This window comes from Heliangelus exortis, chromosome Z, assembly GCF_036169615.1.
Source record: "Heliangelus exortis chromosome Z, bHelExo1.hap1, whole genome shotgun sequence".
NCBI classification, from domain to species: domain Eukaryota; kingdom Metazoa; phylum Chordata; class Aves; order Apodiformes; family Trochilidae; genus Heliangelus; species Heliangelus exortis.
In genome coordinates, this window is record NC_092454.1 from 39,772,085 (window position 1) to 39,790,900 (window position 18,816).

Sequence of the window (18,816 nt, forward strand, 5' to 3'; positions counted from 1 at the left end):
AGCTGCCATGTTGCAGATCTTGCCTAGAGAGGGCAAGTGTGTCTCAGTAGCATTTTAACCAGGGAAACTTCTCTAGCCATATTTCAGCTCCATATTAAACCCAAGAGAGGAGACCTCTGGTTTCTGAGTACACTGCTAAATCTGCTATTTCCTAAACGAGCATTAACCAAGATGGCTTTCAATTAGATGAAAAAGGAGCATATAACCCTTTAAAATATTCTGATTCAGTTTATATATCTTGGTTCAAGAAGCACCTCACTGGAATGGCTTCATGCTTGGCATCAGGGTATGACATACCTTACCTGGATTAACTGACCTAATTAGTACCTAATTCCATGCACTATGTTAAAATGCTGAGTTTCGTGCATGGCATCTAAAGGTGTTGACATGTGGGGGTATTGAGTACGCATAACCCAAACAGTCTAACAAGGCTTTCCTTGCAACAAAACAACCCAACCCATCTGTATGAAAGTATTTACTGCCCTATTGTCTCGGTCTCTTTTCATACCATTTTTTTTTCTATGCCCAGATCTCAGAAGCAAGAAAAAAGTAGAAGATATCTCCAAATAGAGGTGCTTAATGTATGTATTTGTTTTGATTGCCTTTAAATTTCAGATCTTCTAGAGCCTGGGTGAGAAACTAAAATATATTTTCTGTATTTCCCTGAAGTTTTGTCTCCAGCTTCCAAGGTCTTCCATTCAAGTCAAGTAAATATTTGGGAGTTACAAAGGCAGCATCAGTGCTAAAGTCTTAATTGATTCACAGCAGTTTATAGCAGCTTCAGATTATGCTACAAACTCTGTTTTTTCTAGTCAAATTTGAAATAAATTTAACACTTCTGGGAGGTGTCCCCAACATTATTTCCTGCTGGTCTTAATGGGGCCTATCTGTAATACAGAAAACAATAAGAGAAAAATTCAGTTAGCTTGGATTGAGCTGCCAAATAGGTTTACTACCCTCCAGTTTCTGCAACAAGATCTTTTGTAAAGATTAACAAATCCATGAAAAGTGCCCTGTTCACTGGCCTGTGAATTCTCTTCCAGGAGAGAAACTATAGACAGGTGTTACTCTTTTTCTAGGACATTCTGAACTGTTTTCTCAGGGGACAGGAGGGGTGATGTGCTGATAATGCTCTCCTAAGAAATGTCAGAAGGTTCTCTTGGAAGCTTTTGTAATGTTTTTTGAGTTCTCCCAGTGAAGGTTATTACCCAAATGAACGTGTCTAATAATAGCCTAATCTGCATATCTTGTTTCTTCTGTTTTATCCAAGACAGAAAGCAATTCCAGCTTTAAAATGAAGCCTTAAAAATTAAGGAAAGGAATGAAGAAAGTCATGGTTTAGCACATATTGCAGAAATCAATAGCAGCCAAGCCTACCACTATTACAATCTGTTTATTTTAAGTCTTTTAAGCCTGATAATCAAATATAGTTTTATCAAATGGGTCTAGTCAGCTATGTCTTTAGCCTTAATTACTAAGATTAAGTCTTCATTAAAATTCATTAAACTTTTAGATGCAGCCGCGTTTGCTGCAAACAGTGGTCAGCTATGAAGGACTAGCACTGCATACAGAGCTTCCATGGACCTCAGCATTGAAGGTCAGTGTGAGTGTAGAACTGAACAAAAAATCCCCAATTTTTACCCTCAAAGCCAGCTGAGATTAATGGGAGTTAAATTGGTTAACAGTTGCCATGGAGGGCTCTGCAACCCAGAAGATTAGAAATGCCTTACTAAACCTTATCTGCAGCAGTTCGTAGATAAAAGCTCCCCTTGTATTACTATGAGCAAGGCCCATGGAATAGCTAGGCTGCCTGTAAAGGTACAGCATTTGCTTAGCTGAAGGGTAGTGTAGACATTTTAAGACATAATCTTGGTGAAGATGAATAGCTGTCACTGTTGGAGCATTTCAGTTTTCTGTAGATTGTACAGAGTGGCAGAGAGCACAAAGAGGTGTAAAAAGAAAAAAAGAAAAAATTCAAATGGTCTTTTCTCATCTGTTATTTTACTTGATATAGCTCTCTTTGCTTAACCAATATGAATTAAGACACTCATTTATGATTTCTAGTTTAGACATGCCTATAAAGTGAGTGCCACATGACATTATTTCATCCCTTCCTTCTGATTAGTTGCTCCAACAAAAATCTAATAAGCCCTCAAGTTAATTACACCTATCTGTAGGAGCATACTTCATGGCCTTGTGGGCAAAGAAGTGTTATTTCTTAGCTTCTAAAGCCCCTTTTATGCTCACTAGGGCTTTTTCCTTCATCTATCTGGTCATGGGAGATGACTGAAACTGACCATCTACTACTGAAGTCCTTGACTGGTAAAAAAGAGATAGAGCCAGTAGACTACTTCTTGCCATTGGTCTTCAGGCCATTAACAAAGCAAATCTGGGGTAAAATTCAGGCTGAATACACTTCTTTGTAGATTTTACTTAAACTACTTAACTATGTCATATGTTAACATAATGATTATTTTACAGAGGAAATAATGCTAAATGTTTGTCTGAGCATTCCTGAGCTGTATAACCAAATTGAATGAAACTACAGGGAAACTAGCCTTCAAATACAGACACTTTTCAGATGGGCTGAAATGGCTTTGGATTTGCAAGTATAATTGGTTTTAACTCTTTGGCTCATGGAGGCAAATGTCCAGATTGGAAATGCTGGAAGACAGCAGCTTGTTTATCTTGAGTTATCCACCCCTCTTCAGCTGTAGGCTGTTGTGTCTGGGTCACACACTTGCACATCTTCTCCTGTTACAGTGTCCTGTCTCCCTGCATTAGATGTTGAGATGTTCTGTGCAAGGTGGTTCTGTGTCACAGCATACAGACCCTCACCCTAATTGCTGTGGTTAGGGTTTCCCACACCTGCAGCTCCTATAGTTAACAATAGGAGAAAGAAACTTCTATTTTGCAAAGACTAATTTAAATTTTAAAAAATAATTAAAAAGGCACAAACCCTTTTGGAATGGATAAATTGCAATGTATCTTCAGATGTCCGGTGTTATATAGTTTCAGTTTGCTAGAATCATAGTATCATTCCTGTTGGAAAGACCTGAAAGATCATCCAGTCCAAACTTTGACCTGTTTCTACTACCCTGGCTCAACCAACCCTCTGCTAAACCATGTCCCTGAGCAACATATCTAAACAATTTTTAAACATGGGATGGTGAATCAACCACTTCCCTGGACAGCCCATTCCAGTGGTTAATAATCCATTCTATAAAGCAATTCTTCCTTTCAAGACAAGAGGGCACGGTCTCAAGTTGTGCCAGTGGAGGTTTAGGTTGGATATTAGAAAGAATTTCTTTACAGAGAGGGTGATCAGACATTGGAATGGGCTGCCCCAGGAAGTGGTGGATTCTCCATCCCTGGAGATATTTAAAAAGAGACTGGATGTGGCACTCAGTGGTAACCGATGGCGGTAGTGGATCAAGGGTTGGACTTGATGATCTCTGAGGTCCCTTCCAACCGAGACGATTCTATGATTCTATGATTCTAACATCCAACCTAAGCCTCCCCTGGCCCAGTGTGAAGACCAGTGGTGCACCTCTGACTTTATGCAGTAACAAAAAAAATTAAACCGAAAATTAAAAACTCCTAGAATTTGACCCTGAGATCCTGAGCACTGTTACCTGCGTGGAGCTGAGAGTGTTTTCACAGTTGAAAGAAGGCTTTATGTATGGCCGGAGAGCAGTGAGAGCAGGGTCCCAGAGCATCTGGACAAGAAGAGTTGAAGAGGCTGGTGAGGTAGTCAGGGTTATCCACCACGCAGTTATCCCAGGAGAGTGGTCCTTAGTGATGCTGAGAGTGTGGAACCTAGCTGGGAAGCTGACCCTATGGGTCAGGGCCTGGAACAGCAAAGCAGGAGCCCAGGCAGAGGTTTGGCTGCACTGTAGATCAGGAAGGCCCTGGGTGAGGGATGCACTTAAGTGTGGTTTCTGAGCAAAGCAGGGGGGGGACCCACCAAGGCTCCTGCTCACACAGCTTGTTCCCAGCAGTCAGAGCCAAGAGTGGGGCTTGAGCACAGACATTCTAACCCCTGTGAGGAGAGGATGGGACCCAGCTTGCTATACATGGATTTCTGCTCCTTAATTCCTTTGATTTGCCCTTAGATTTGATGTGTCTGGTCATTGTTAAGTCGTTTATCTGTCTGACCAATCTCCTGTTGTTTATACATTTGCTGATTTATTAATCTGATTTTGGTTTCAAGCTCATAAGAACGAAAATTGCAAGCAGATTTGAATTGTTGAGGCATGAGTGAAGTTGAAATAAAGGAATCCCAGGAAACTTGTAATATTGTGCAAGTTCACTGTAAATATTTCCTTTCTGCATTTGAGGTCCATTATTCTTGATGACCTCTCATTTGATTCCAGCTTTCCTGTCAGAAAAGCTGTCGTTGGATTTAGAAACCCAACATAGCATCTGGAAAGTGTTTGACCCAAAGTAATTTCTTCCCATCTTGTAGGCTACTTATATTCCCTAATACTGAACTGATTTTTGAACCAAATTTGCACTAGTTATTCTGCTATTAATTTTAAGAAATGCCTTTAAGTAGTTGTTCGAACTACCTGAAGAATAGTCACATAAACCTGACAAATTGGTCTTCAGCTGCTTCAAATAAAGGTACTCCTGAAGTTTGTAAGAAAATCTCTATCTTTCTCTATAAACTCGGCTGTGCATTTGTGAACTGTGTCGTGAGAACTGACTGTGATCTGATAGAAAAGAACCTGCACTCTTCCCATGTGTTATATTCAGTTTGTATCAGGTCTCTCTAATATGTGGGATCAAAAGCACAGCTATGGTTCATAACTAAGATGGAGAAGTAACATTTAATACTAAATTCCAGAGCACTATTCAAATACTAATTCTGTTATTTTTATTTCATTTCACAAGTAGGAAACTCAGAGAAAAGAAAGGAAAAAAATTGCCTACAGCTTCATAATGAAACTACAGAAAGATAAAGTGAAGGTCAGAGATTTGGGTTAGTTCCATGAATTTTTGATCCTGCCTGTGTGCAGAGGGTTATACAGATGATCTCCTGAAGCTCCTTCATTTCTATGATGAAGTATTTTTACTTCTGTAGTATTTGGATGTGGGAAGGATGCAGAAATACGTGTATTTTTTTCACCAGGATGTGCTCAACATAATTTTGTCTGAAATTTATATTTAAAAACAAAAAATATGCTTTGCTCCAGTGAGTACTCTTGTACTTCCTGTGTGGCTAAGATGGTCTAGGCAGATCTTCAACTGCACCAAGAGTTCATAGTACATTTTCAGAAAAGATGAGTCCCACTGACAGGAAGACAGCTTTAAGGTTGAAGAGGTATTCTCTATTTTTCCAAAATATAGAAATATTTTCCAACTCTGCTTATTATTACCTAGACTATATTCCATTAAAATGGTTTTAATTGGTAGGTATGAGCACCCTGTGTATGTATTAATGTGTGGTAAATGGATACCCATTCATATTGCACTGCTTGACTCAAAGGTTTATGATCTGCTTCACGACATTTAGTTGGAGGCCAGTCAGTGATGGTTGACACCAGGAGCTGATACCAGGGTCAGTCCTCTAATGTCTTCAAGGGTGATTTAAGTAACCTCAGTTACCATCTTAAAGAGATTGACTTTCTTTGAGAAAGGAGATTCAGATTTTTAGAAATAAAGTCTAATATCTTTCAAGAAAACAAGAATTTACTTCAAAGTAAGAATGGGTGCTTCACATGCATACATAGTCATATATGAAGTTATGATCTCATTGGTGCTTTCTTAACATTGGATGATCAATGTAACAAGGTAGCACAATCTAGATACTTAGTTGCTCTCTGTGGTGGTTAATAATTATGAAAATTCTGTATTTGAACATCATCATCCAAGTGGGAAATTTAAACTCAGTAAGTGACTTCTGAAAACATCCTACAGCTTTAAAATATTGTTTTGAATATATTTCTGCAAATCCTTGAGGTCCCCTCACTGTCTACTTTTATATTCCCATCAGTTTCTGAAGTCCCCTGAAGCTGTTATTTTGAAATGTTAGATTGTATTATGGCAGTAACTTAATCAGTAACGATCTTCTGGATTCTACAGTCAAGAAAAAAGATTGCCAGCCGCAGCAAACAAGCCAGGAGAGTGAGATAGGAGTGACTTCAAAATGACAAACTGCATTCTGCTTTCACTTAACACAATGCAGCACAGCAAAACCAGAGGACGATTCAAGGAGTGCAATTAAGAACATGATTTAAATTGTCTTAGGCCTCAGATCCACTTCCAACATAGAAGTGTCGATTAAAAAAAAAAAAAAGTGTTTTCAACTTTTGCTCATTTCAGGCTACATGAGATTAAGATTTATTATCTTTGTAATGTACTTGCCTAAATGCCTGCTAGTCACCTGGAAACCTTCAGTTCTCGGGTAGGTTGTCTTAGAGCAACATGGCTGTCTGATGCTGCCAGTTGCAATTGTACAGGTGTGTCAGAGAAGGGGACTGAAATGTCAGCATAGGCACCTCAATTACTGGAATCGTGCTCTGTCACTCTTTTCCAAGAGCAGCACAATCTAGTCTGTTTCCATGGCTCAGGGTGAAGCTGTATTTGAGTCTGATGGATTACAGGATAGGAAACCAGAATGGCTTTTGTTCCTGTGTGCTTCTAACACAGGAGTTTTGTGAGTAGCTTCTAGCTTGGGGTAAAGGACAGAGCTTAGAATTCCTATGATGAGGACAACCCCCTGGACTGGATTTTATACCAAAACCAGAAGTGACATAGGCCTTAAAATGCAGAATTCTTGGGGTGATGTGCCACTATTTTATTTCTTCTGCGCAGCCAGAACTAGGAAACCACACAGAAGACAAGAATGTGGGAATTACTTGTGGGGCACGAGAAAGCCTCAATCAATGGTAGGGATTAAAATCTCTTTAGTCTTCCCAGTTATTTCAAATAGATATGCAATCTAGTAATTGCCACTGGGGTTAATGAGACTCTTCATTTGTTTAGATTTTTTCAGTGTGGGTTTGCAAGGCAAGGTTCGAATTTTAATATTCTTGTTGAAGTCCATTGGATTTCACCTGAACCACTGATACAAAAATTAAAGCTAAGAGCTGGTGTCAGCCTTTCATGGCAAGTTCTGAAACTACTTGTAGTTCATTTTACATAGACAATGCTAACAATATGAAAGGGACTGGCAGTATGAGGAAAGACTAATGACACGACTGAACTCACTGTTGAAAAAATGCTCAGTGAAACATACTATTTTTTCTTAACACTAAGATGGTTTTGTGTTTCAGACCTTTGCCTGGTAATTTATTTTGGTTTTTTGCCATCTTTCCATTTATTTTTTTTTTAATGACAGTTAATCTGATGACTTTTGTTTCATAGGCTCACAGGATTTACATTTTCCTTGTTTCTGTTTGAGGCTGCATTCCAGAACCCTTGAGATTTTAATCTCCTTATTAATACAGTCACTTGCTAATAGACACAGTAAATGAAATAATTTGTATTGAAATTATTTCTAGTGTTTGTTATAAGATCAATTATAACAGTTTAAACACCTACTCAGCCCAAACTTTCCATTTTAATTGTCCCTACAAAGTGTGGGACCACCTTACTCCTACTGAAAAGACGTTTTTTGAACATGCAGATTTTGATCCCTCTGCCTCAAGATCAGAACCCTGAAAGCAAATGTTTTATGATCCAACTGCTCCCCCCACAAGATTTGCAGGCCTCCTGGCATCCATTTTCATAGGAAACTATATTCCTTTTCACCCTAGTCTCTCAAGGGTTTCCTTGGGATGGAGGTACAAATGCAGAACGCTGATGAATGATGCATTTGGAAACTATTTCTCTTTACCTTTGAGTGTGTATATACACACATATATGTATTTGCAATTTGAAGAAGATAAAGTTGATAGCTTTGGTCCATTTAAAATATGCTGCATGGGCAATGGATAAGTGGGAAACGGATAAAAAGAGACAGCAGAGCACTGTAAGGTGGAAAATGCAGTATATCAGGACACCATGATTTTTGCATTTATATCTGTTGGAGAGCTGGAGAGTTTTATTTGAAATTGTAAATATATGGTAAAGTATGTGGATTTAATATCATATGGTGATGACTGTATTCTGATAGGAAATTCACTATGCATTGAGGGGTGCCTACCATTAGGAGTGCAGCTGCTCTGCTACTAAAATCAATTGAATTCAGTGGCCCACATAGAGATCATATGGAAGGGCTTCTGAAATCTTGATGGCAAGTGCAGCTCCAGCATCTGGTATTTCCACACAGCTTAATACTGCTTTGCTGCCTTCTCTGCCTTCATAAAAACTACCTCCACCTTCTTTATAATGCTGTGATTATTAACTGGCTCTCATATTTCTATATGATGAACAATCTTGCTTTGCAACTTACCCATGTGTAATAGTAGCTATGTCTCATTCAGATGATTTTTTTTTAGATTTCTTAATTATGCCTATCTAGCCCCTAAGGCCAGACTTCTGCAAGTACATAGATAATATATTCCTCGAATTTTCCAATGTTCTTTCATATTTGTCAAAGCATTTCTCATATTGACTGTTGAGGAAGCTGTGAATTTCAGTCTCTGTTAACCCATACTATCTTTGTTTACACATTTTTCCCCAATTTCTTCATGTTCTTTTTTTTTTTGGGGGGGGGGGAGGGTGGGTTGGGGAAGCCCAGGCTTTGTCCTCACTGTGTTTAACTGCTTGCCCACTTCATTCCTTATTTTGTTATCTTTGGTGAGGTAATTTAATCTCAATTGCCCACCCATAAAGTCGGATTAAAACTACTTTCTGAGTTACAGTGAGCATGACAAGTGGTCTATGACCAAGACATACCAGTAACCCTGCGTATAAGCTCATATCTTGGATGATGGTTACTTATGTAACCAATACAGTGGCCAGCATGAGGACCTGATGGAGAGTGAGGACAATGACAATTCCTTTATGCTCTTTGGTTGATTTCTAGCAGGGAGATCTTCTGTCAGGCCAAGAACTGAGAACATTGATTTCCACTGGAATTACTCCCTTGCACTTGTGATCAGACTCTTTCTTGCTTATTGCTGTGAAAATCCAGAACAGGTTCTCTGATGTTACACAGTCCTAAACTCAGTACAGAATTCCACTGTGTTTCTTTGTCTAGCAGGAGTATTTCTTCTAGGGGCTACCCCATTGTTAAGTAATAAAAAGCTAAATACTTCCTTGTTGGTCTCTCAACAAGACTTTCTGCTCTGAACAGATTTCCTTATGCATCCCCAGAGGCCTTGAATTTTTTTTTTTTTTAACTTACATGCTGCAATGCTGTGCATAACCGTCTCCATTTTTGCATTTATCTTTTGTCATTACTACATCCCTCTGAGATGGTTCATGGTGAGCTATAAACTATTTCATGTTGTTTTATAAAACATGCATCCCTTGCTCTTAAAGATCTTAGAGATCTTTTCCACTGACTAGGGGCTTAATATGTTACCACCTGAAGTGCTTATTTTCTATTTGATTTGTGATTACAAAATGGACAAGCCAATAAAACCTCAAAACAGGCACTCCCTTGGCCCAGGCTTCTTGGCATTTTTTTCAGCCTATGTAGCCAACTCAAGAAAAAGCCAATCCATAGAGAGTATTTTTCCATGATTTCCTGGCAGACAGAGTGGCAGTACAAAGCAACATATTCTTTTGTAGGTTCCTTTTAAGTTCTGACTCTGTTTCAGACCAGCATCTTAGCACTGTAATCCAAGTGTCTGGCTTGTGTCAGGCTATGATTTTATGTATTGTCTGCATAAGGAAATTAAAATACCTCAAATACAGAGAAATTCAGGCTGACAATATATTTGAAAGGCACTGTGGTTTCCTTTATAGCTAGTAATATTAGCTGCTCCAGCTAGATGCTTTTTTGAAACATGTAAAGCAAGGCCCATGTAGAAACCAGTATATATATTTGGGGAACAAAGTTTGAATTTCACACTGAAATTTAAAACAGCTGTGTTTGAAACACTGAAGACAGAACAATGTGTCCAAGAGAGTTGGGAAGCAGTCTTCTTTTTGTGATATAGGACATATCTGTGTAAGAAACTAATACAGAAAGACAGCAGTTCTTCTCGGCTGTGTGTGAGATCACCAGCAGTATGGCTGTGAAACACAGCTCTTCTTAGGTCAGGTGCAATGTGATACTGGCACAGCTATGCTGCTTCCACAGATCGTGGTGTATTGAGCAGAAATGTTGATTCATGTTCCATCTGAGTCAAAGATCTGGCATCTGTACATCAGGCTGCACAGCATGCTGTAGGTATGTCTGAAGGTGTTTTAACATAGGGACTGGGAAGCCTATAGCTGCATCAGCCATTTCAGCAGAGATAAAATGTGCAAGGGTTTTTGGCATTGCAGTAGCTGATAACATGAACCTTTAGTTAGTTAAATATCTTTAAGGACATGAACCAAGTGTCTCTCATTTTTCAGCAGCTGTATAATTATTCCCTTGCAAATGCAGTTTTGATAGTACCACCAGAAAATTGCTTTCACATTTATAAGTCTGTAGTTCTTTGAACCAGGGTCTTTACACTTTCATATGCAGGTAATTGCATCCATCTGCTGTAATGAGATCAAAGATTGGGTTTTTTTAACTGTTAATCCAAAATGATGAAAATAGTTGCACCAGTTTGTCACTTAACCAGCTCAAGACTGTTCTTTGATTCCGCTCCTGTTTGTGAAATGGATGGCTTTTTTAATGGCTGTAATTGCCTCACAATCCTTTCAGCTTGAATACAAATGCTATTTCTATTTATTTCTCTTTTAGTTTAAAAATTAACATTGCTTCACAACTAACAGTTATTAAACATCTGCCTCCTCTTTTTCAAATCTGAGCCTGAATCTGCAAATGTGTCTAAGTAATCATTACCCAACTGAGTGATTTCATTTATGTAGTTAAAAAGACTATTAGAATGAATAAATTTAGGTAACAGAAACATGTCCATCATTATGGTGATGTGAATAGAGGAAAACAGCTTGTATTGATTCAGTCCTGTTCTAAGTCAAGAGAGAAATGTTTTTGTCTAAATACATTAGAAATAAAGATCATCATAGAAGGACTCCAGAGAACTACTCACCTCCTCTCCTTCCTGTAGAATCCCAAGCTACCACACGGAGTATGAGTATGTGCCAGAAAACTCAGCTGTTTAAAGGCTTCTGAACAAGGGAATTGTCTTACTGGTATCTGTTAAGGATAAACGAACTTTCCAGTTACAGACAGTCTTACTTTATCTTATTCTGAATGGTAACACAAGCTAAAACTATTGAAGACAAAACCATCTTCCTTTGGTGGAAGACTTCTTCTCTCTTCTTTCCTGTTCCTTCTGTGGTTAAAAATTAAAAATTCAGCAACTGTAATCATACAGTGTAGAGGAGACTACTTCTTGGACTGCTTATCTTTTTATCTATCTAACTAGGATTGGGTTATCACCAGCTGCATTATAACTACCATAAAAAGCCCAATAACTCCTCTGTTTGTTTCTGCTGTTACCAAAACTTCTCTTTTGAAGTGGCCTGACTATAAAAGCTGTACTGCTCCATATACACTCTAATTCTGGTAAAACAAAAGTTACAAGAGATACAATAAAGTAACAGCACAACCAATTTTTTTGTGGCTTTCAGGAAGGGCTCCCAAAGATTCAAAGGGACTTTGGGTTCTTGACCAGCATAAAAGCTAGCAGAAACAAAGAGACAAAGGCTTTGTGGAGACAAAAAGCAGTTTTTTGACTTGTCTAATTCATTCTTTTCTGTAGTATGTAGATTTGATGCTGCCGGGACCAAAAGAAGCCTCCCTTTTTCAGAAATCTGTATATGAGAAGAAATTAAATCCTATCTTTACAGCCTTCCAAGAAAAGCAGGGCAAATAACAAATCAACTTATATCTTGCATAAAAATATATCATCATGGCTTTTAACTTGCAAGGTGTAGTAATCATCATTGCAGACATGCTTCCATCCTTACCATGGATCCTGTCTAGTGAAAATACATTCAGGATGAGGCCCCCTGTGACCTGTCTTCTCTCTAGCTATAGCTAGAGGGAAGAACATTTCTACTGTTATACAAGAGAGAAAAAAATTGAAACAGGCAGAAAGTTTATAATAAGTAATAATGATTTCATTATTAAGTAATTATTAAGTAATAATAAAACTTGGGAAGATTAATTCAAATGTTTGCACAAGAAGAAAAGCTGGAAGGAGGTGGACAAGAAGTAGAAATTTTCCAGCTTCTAGGCATGTTTTTATTTGTGCATTTGACTTCTTCAATTGTCTGCCTTGTCCCTACCATAAGGTTTATACATAGAAACTGTCTTCCTTTCAAACTGAGTTTATATGTTGTATCCTTATACAGTAACCCCATAACAGAACATGATTTGTTACACAAAAAGGTTGTGTACCCAACTTCTGCCCCAGAATAGGAAGCAAATCCATCCTTCACAATGTGAAACTGTTGGGTAAATAAGAAAGGAAAACAGAAACAGGCAACCAATATCCTTGAAGAGCTGACCAATGTAGAAACGTAGAGATAGTCTGTAAAAGGATTTACTTTCTATCTATCAAGGAGTACATATAGAATAGAATTTTGAACCACAGTGTTTCTAAAATTCATTTCCTTAAGAGAAAATGCCTGCACCTGAACATTCGAGGGCAGCATTCTGTAGCCCTCAAGTCTTAAAAGTTGTGGGTAATAAAAGGCCCTTAGGTCTGGCACTACAGTCACTAACTGTGGAAATAAAGTTCTAGGCCAGTTTCAGCAACAAATCTGTACCAAAAGAGCATTTTCCTGTTTTCTGCATAATTGCAGTGAGTATGTTAAATGCACTCAGATTATCTATGAAACTACATTTGTAGGAGCTGTAATTTTTAGCTGCCCGTGTTTAAAAAAATCTTTATCGACTAAATTAAAGTGTGCCTATTACTAATTTTAGTAAGGCTATTTTTCTAAAGGCAATACTAAGAATGCAGAAAAATGCATAATACTTGTCATAAATCATCTGTATCTGTCACACTGAAAATTGAGTGTTAGCACCATTTTGATAGCAAATAAGCACATCCTCCATTTCTTCAATATGAATTCTTTGCTCACATTGGCAGAGTAACATGAAGTTGGAATGCAGGTGATTGAGTGGAAGAAAGATGGGTGTTTTGGTAATAATTAAAAAAAATCATAGAATCATAGAATCATAGAATTGGCTGGGTTGGAAGGGACCTCAGAGATCATCAAGTCCAACCCTTGATCCACTACCGCTGCAGTTACCAGACCATGGCACTGAGTGCCACATCCAGTCTCTTTTTAAATATCTCCAGGGATGGAGAATCCACCACTTCCCGGGGCAGCCCATTCCAATGTCTGATCACCCTCTCAGTAAAGAAATTCTTTCTAATGTCCAACCTAAACCTCCCCTGGCACAACTTGAGACCGCGCCCTCTTGTCTTGCACACTTACTACTATGTGTCATGCACACTTACTACTGTAAAATCACCAGTGCTTCAAATTTATTGCTAGAGGAGGAATCAAACAGTATTTTCAGGAGCTGCATTACTGGATAATGAAAGGTCATGGTTTTAAATGAAATCTAAAATAAAGAGTTAAATATTTTTTGTATAAATATATAATAATGAAAGGAAAAATACTTTCAGTGTATATATTATGGTTATTATTGGGAATGTGCTGCACAGTCAACTCTGCACTAACTTGGAAGAGCAGATTGTAATTAAGCACCAAAAAACGTGTGTCGTCCGAATGCCAAAATACCTCACTAACTCCAAAATGCTTGAGTCTGATTTCCAGCGAAACCAAAGGGATCTAGACAGCTAAATGCTCTTGGTGATCTATTTTCAGTCCTTACAAGTCCTTTAAGTGGCTGCACACTTGAGGAGAGCAGCACAGCCACAGCAAAAATGGAACTTTCCTAGAAATCTAATGCTGGGGATCCTCAGCCTGGACATGTTCTGTTCAGATGGTCCCTGACATCTGGAAACCCACGGCATTCGGTGCAATAGTGGGCCAACCTTGCTATTCTTGGTTATGTGCAAAAATCCTTACTCTGGTAAATAGCCTTGGTATGTATTTTTGATTTGTTGTGTATATATGAAGGTTTGAAGTTACCAGAATCATCTTTGATGGGTTTATGGACTCAGGATGAGTTCTTATGCATGATGACTTGGTGTCTAGCCCAGTGCAAGATTAGGAGATGTGTGAACTACTAGCTTTGCACACTAGAATTTTAAAACATGGGTATTCATATACTTGAGGAGTTAATGTTAATAAATTTCAAGTAATGTTGTAGCTTCTGGAATTGTTACAAGTTCTATTCATCCTTTTTAGTTGTTAGTACTGATTTTATTAATTAAGGCTTACAGCATCTGTAAGTAAAATAAGATACAACTCAGTAGTTTTGAAGGAATTATTAAGTCATGCTAGAATTTAGATAATGTGCGTTTCTCGTTCAGGAGAGAGAAAACAGAAGCTACGAAAGTGGAGAGTTAAGAGAATGCTTGGCGAGGTGACACGAGGACAGAAGCGAGAGGGCTCCGTGTGCCATCTCCTGGTCAAATCTGGAAGGGTATTTCGTTTCTAAGTCTGCTGCTCTCGGGGAGGATTCCTGTGTTGATTGTGGAATCGCAGAGTTCTAACCGCCACCAGAAAAAAAAATAAAAAATACAGCCATCGAACAGAAAAAAAAGAGTAGTTTTCAGTCTGGCAAAAGTTGCTATAAGGCAATTTTGGACGATTTGGTGGCTGCTGGGGAATACGCCTCTCACGAGCGTCAGTTCCGTAATTTGGAGACGCGCGGTAAATCGCGCCCAGCTCCGCGCTGGCGTAACCCCGCGAATCAGCGCGTTAGCAAGGACGGGGCGCGGAAACCGCTGAAGGACGAACTCTTGTTTTGAGAGAGTACGAGCCCGTTGGGGGTGTAAAGAGCAGTCAGTGCTACAAACACGGGGTAAATAACCCCGAGTGTCCTTCCCTGCCTGCTGCGCGTCATCACCTGCCGTACCTGTGCAATTTAGGGCATTTTTAGGGCATTACTTTTTACAAGAGGCTTTATGGGGAGTTCTGTGAAACCTTTGAGACGGCACACGACAGAGGCCGAGATCTGGGGAGGCAGGGAGGGGAGGAGGGAGGTCAGTCCTTCTTATAGTGCATCTTTGGCACAGGGGGTCCTTCTATTGAATTTTGGCTGGAGATCTCCCAGGGGTTGAGCCCGGGAGGTCTCGGCAGCGGCAAGCGAGGGGCGGGATCTCCGCGTTCCCGCTCCTCAGCTGTGAGGAGTTACTGGGATCACAAACCGGCGCCATCCACGCTGCCGCTCACCGCGCGGGAGGAGCGCGCCTCTTCCTCGCTCTCTCCTCCCTTTGCGCTACCCTGCTCGTCTTTTGTTCGCAGCTCCTCTGGCTCGATTTCCCTTCCCGCTCCCGTACGGGCCCCGCCGACCTCCGGCCCCGGTACCGCCGCTCTGCCAGAGCACTAATCCCGCCCCCGTGCCCCTCGCCCCCCCACCTGTTACTTTAAAGGCCTCCGGGGCGGGGCGGAGGGGCTCGCGGCCCCGCCGCTGCGCGCCATTGGCTGGAGGCCCCGCGGCGGGGCCCGCCCCCCTCGCGCACTGTTATGTCTGTGTCTCGGTGTCAGCCCAGCGGGCGCTGCGCATGCGTGGCGGGCGCTCCTGGTAGCCGCCGGGGCCGGGGTGAGCGCTGGGGCCAGGGCTGCGGCGGGCTGGGAGCGGTGCGAAGGCGGGAGTAAAGCGGGAGCAGCGAGGCAGAGGATGTCCGCCGCCCGCCCGCCGCTCCTCTGCGCGCCCGCCGTCGCCTCCGCGTCCTCATGAATTAGCGCAGCGGGGTGGGGGCGGGGTCCAGGAGCGAACGCTACAGCGGAACCGGCGCCCCAGGCATGGCCAGCTCGGTGAGTACCGCGGGCCCCTCCGCTCCGCGCTCCCCGGTGGTGCCGCTGGCTGCTCGGCGCCGGCGAGAACTCTTCTTTACGGTCTCGCCTGCGGGGCCGTTCTTTTTTGCGGCAGGGTTGCTGCGGTGGTGCCTTTTTGTTCGTGTTCCTCGTGCCGGGTTTATGGTACCGTTTTGTCCCCGTGTCCCCGCTCCGTCTGCGATGGGGCCGGTCGTCCCTCGGCGGCCGCCGCCGGCCACGCATCCTCGGGGGCTCACTGGCCTCTCCCTCCCTGCCTTTCTCCCTCTTTTCCTCTTTCCCCCCCCTCTCCCCAAATAGTGCGCCGTCCAGGTGAAGCTGGAGCTGGGGCACCGAGCCCAAGTCAGGAAGAAACCCACCGTGGAGGGCTTCACCCACGACTGGATGGTGTTCGTCAGAGGGCCCGAGCACAGTAACATTCAGCACTTTGTGGAGAAAGTCGTCTTTCACCTGCACGAGAGCTTCCCCAGGCCGAAAAGAGGTAGGTGGAGCGCACCGCGGGCCTCCCCGAGGGGACCGGCTGCCTCCTCCGCCGCCGGCGGCCTCTCCGGCGCCCGGTAGCGGGTTCTCCCCCGAGACGAGCGCTTCCCAGCCGGCTGGGAGCGGGCGCAGCTGACGGGGCTGTGCCGGTCTCCGTGGAGAACAAAAGCGGCCGTCAGTGCCACAGCGGGCAGCCGGTGGCCCCGCTCCCGTTCCCGCCCGCCTCGGGGCTGCCAGGGATCGGGGGATCTCCTTTCTGCCCCTTCCCGCGCTTGCTGCCGCAGGGATCCCGGCTGGCAGATGCCGGCGGTCCTGGCTACCGGGGCTTCGGCACCGTGGGTTTGGGTCGTGGCACCTCCCGGTCTCTTCGCTTGCCGGCGTCTCGGGCTAGCTCTGCACCGGAGGTTTTTGCCCACGTGTTGTTCGTTTCTGGCTGGCTTTGCTTTCTCCCGATGTACTACTGCAAGTCTGACGGGGACAAGGACGCGTGGAAATGCAGTCCTGCTCCGGTTTCGGTGCATGCATTTGGGCTCTCCCCTAGCGCTTTGCTTTCTGCTTACTTCTCTGGTTCATTGTTAGGGCTTCACCCTTTCCTAAGGATGTGAAAACTTCTTGAAAGGTATGTATGTGTGGTGAATATGTACACGCATGAATTGGACTGGGAGAGGCGTAAGAAGCCTTTTGTTTTCAGATCTGATGTCTGAGCCCTTCCTGTCCTGATTGTTGTAGTTGGATGAGTAGAGGTAATAGTGCAAATAAAAGAAGTGAGAAGGTTTATTTACCTCTGCAGACACAATGGTTAGTACTTACCTTTCATTCGATCTGTAATCTTTATTTGCATCTAGAGCTCCTGCAGTTCCTTAGAACAACATCATCATAAATCCTGTCTGCCTAGAGTTAGAAGGGGGAAAATGAATGTTCCAAGAGCAGAAGACAGGGAACTTTACATTGTTGAGGTTTTGTGGGTTTCTTAGGGGAGCTTTGGTAAGGTAAAACATGTATTTTGATTTAGTGTTTCTCAAATTGAAGATACTAAGCTGTGATTTTAATTTTTTTTAATATAAGTTATTGTGTTTCTTCTAGAACAGTATTACGAGTGTTCAGTATGTTAGATGGTGTATTCATATCAGTGGTAGAATATACATTGAATACTGTGAAGCTCTCTGCACAGGGGATGTTTGCTATGCTCTCTGCTTTTATCATCTGTGCTTTATTTATTTATTTTATCTAATTATTTACTTTTTGTTGACATGAGTCTTCAGTCCACACTTGGGGGTCGGTTCCTAGATGTGATGTGAAGCTTGCTAGTAAGAATATGTTTCAGGACTTTTGCAAGTGGATGATGCACAGTTTGCCATTGGGAGTGCTCCATGTCTCCAGCTGCCGAGTTTAAGCCATTGTTTTGAAGTGTTTATTTTGGGGTTTTATTTGTCTGCATCATTTTGATGATGTGGCAACTGCTGGGAAAGATGCCAGCTTATATAGCTGAAGAAGGGGACTTGTCATACTGTGACTGCTCATGATTTGGATTGTAGGGGAACACCGCAGCCGCTCCTGTCCAGCAGAGTGTAAGCTCAGATGGCAGGCACCCCAGTTCTGGGCTTTGCTCAGCCTCCTAAGGCTACAGCAATTAGTGAAAAGTAGGTGATGAAGAAATTTCAGGCCCCTGAAATCCTGGTCGGAAAGATGAGCATTGTGCTGCCGAGCCATGCCCAAAGCTACCTTGCACGTTTTCTGCTGTTCAAGAGTGTCTGCAAGAGTGGTGTGTGTGAGTTGTGATGCTTTCAAATGGGAGAGTTTTGTTTGGCTTTCTTTTTTTTTACAAATACAATTGCATTTCTTGTCAGAAATGCTACACAGTTTCTTGGCTCTGGCATCTTTACGTTTTGCATATTTTAATAGAAACATTATAATTTCTTGTAGCATTAGTTAAACTACCTCTTTTCTATAGCTTCAAAGGAAGTAACATATTATTTTAGTAGAAGATAACTTACCACTTGGGTATACTTGATAAGTTTTCAAGTTAATCCTGTGTTAAAACTGAGCTATGGGTTTAGCAAGCTGAATTAGGTGTTCAATATTAATGAAAAGCTAGTGCTGGTATACCGACTTGAAGTAATAACACCTGGCTCTCTCTTAAGTGATCTTTTCGTCTTTGGATTCGTGCTGTCAATGGCTGCTTTAACATGTATGCTAACTAGGAAGAGCTTTAATTTATTAAGCTTATCTGTAGAGCTCACAGATCGTTTTGAAAATAATTAATAGGCTGTTGTAGATGTTATTAGCTTATAATGTATTTCTGTTACTAGATAGCTTTTTACTCAAGGCATAGTCACTACAGACATCAAGGAGGGGCAAGGGAGATGAATTGTTTTCAGTGTATTTGCT

At 41.7% G+C, this 18,816-nt stretch overlaps 1 protein-coding gene across 1 annotated transcript in view; it reads left to right on the plus strand.

Moving 5' to 3' along the window:
• The first annotated feature begins 15,667 nt into the window (after positions 1 to 15,667).
• MLLT3 (MLLT3 super elongation complex subunit) overlaps positions 15,668 to 18,816 on the plus strand; it is a 110,534-nt gene continuing 107,385 nt past the window's right edge. The window contains exons 1-2 of the mRNA XM_071730520.1: positions 15,668 to 15,930; positions 16,249 to 16,429. Coding sequence (XP_071586621.1) covers positions 15,919 to 15,930; positions 16,249 to 16,429 — 193 coding nt within the window. The 5' untranslated portion in view covers positions 15,668 to 15,918. The remainder of the gene's footprint in view (positions 15,931 to 16,248; positions 16,430 to 18,816) is intronic.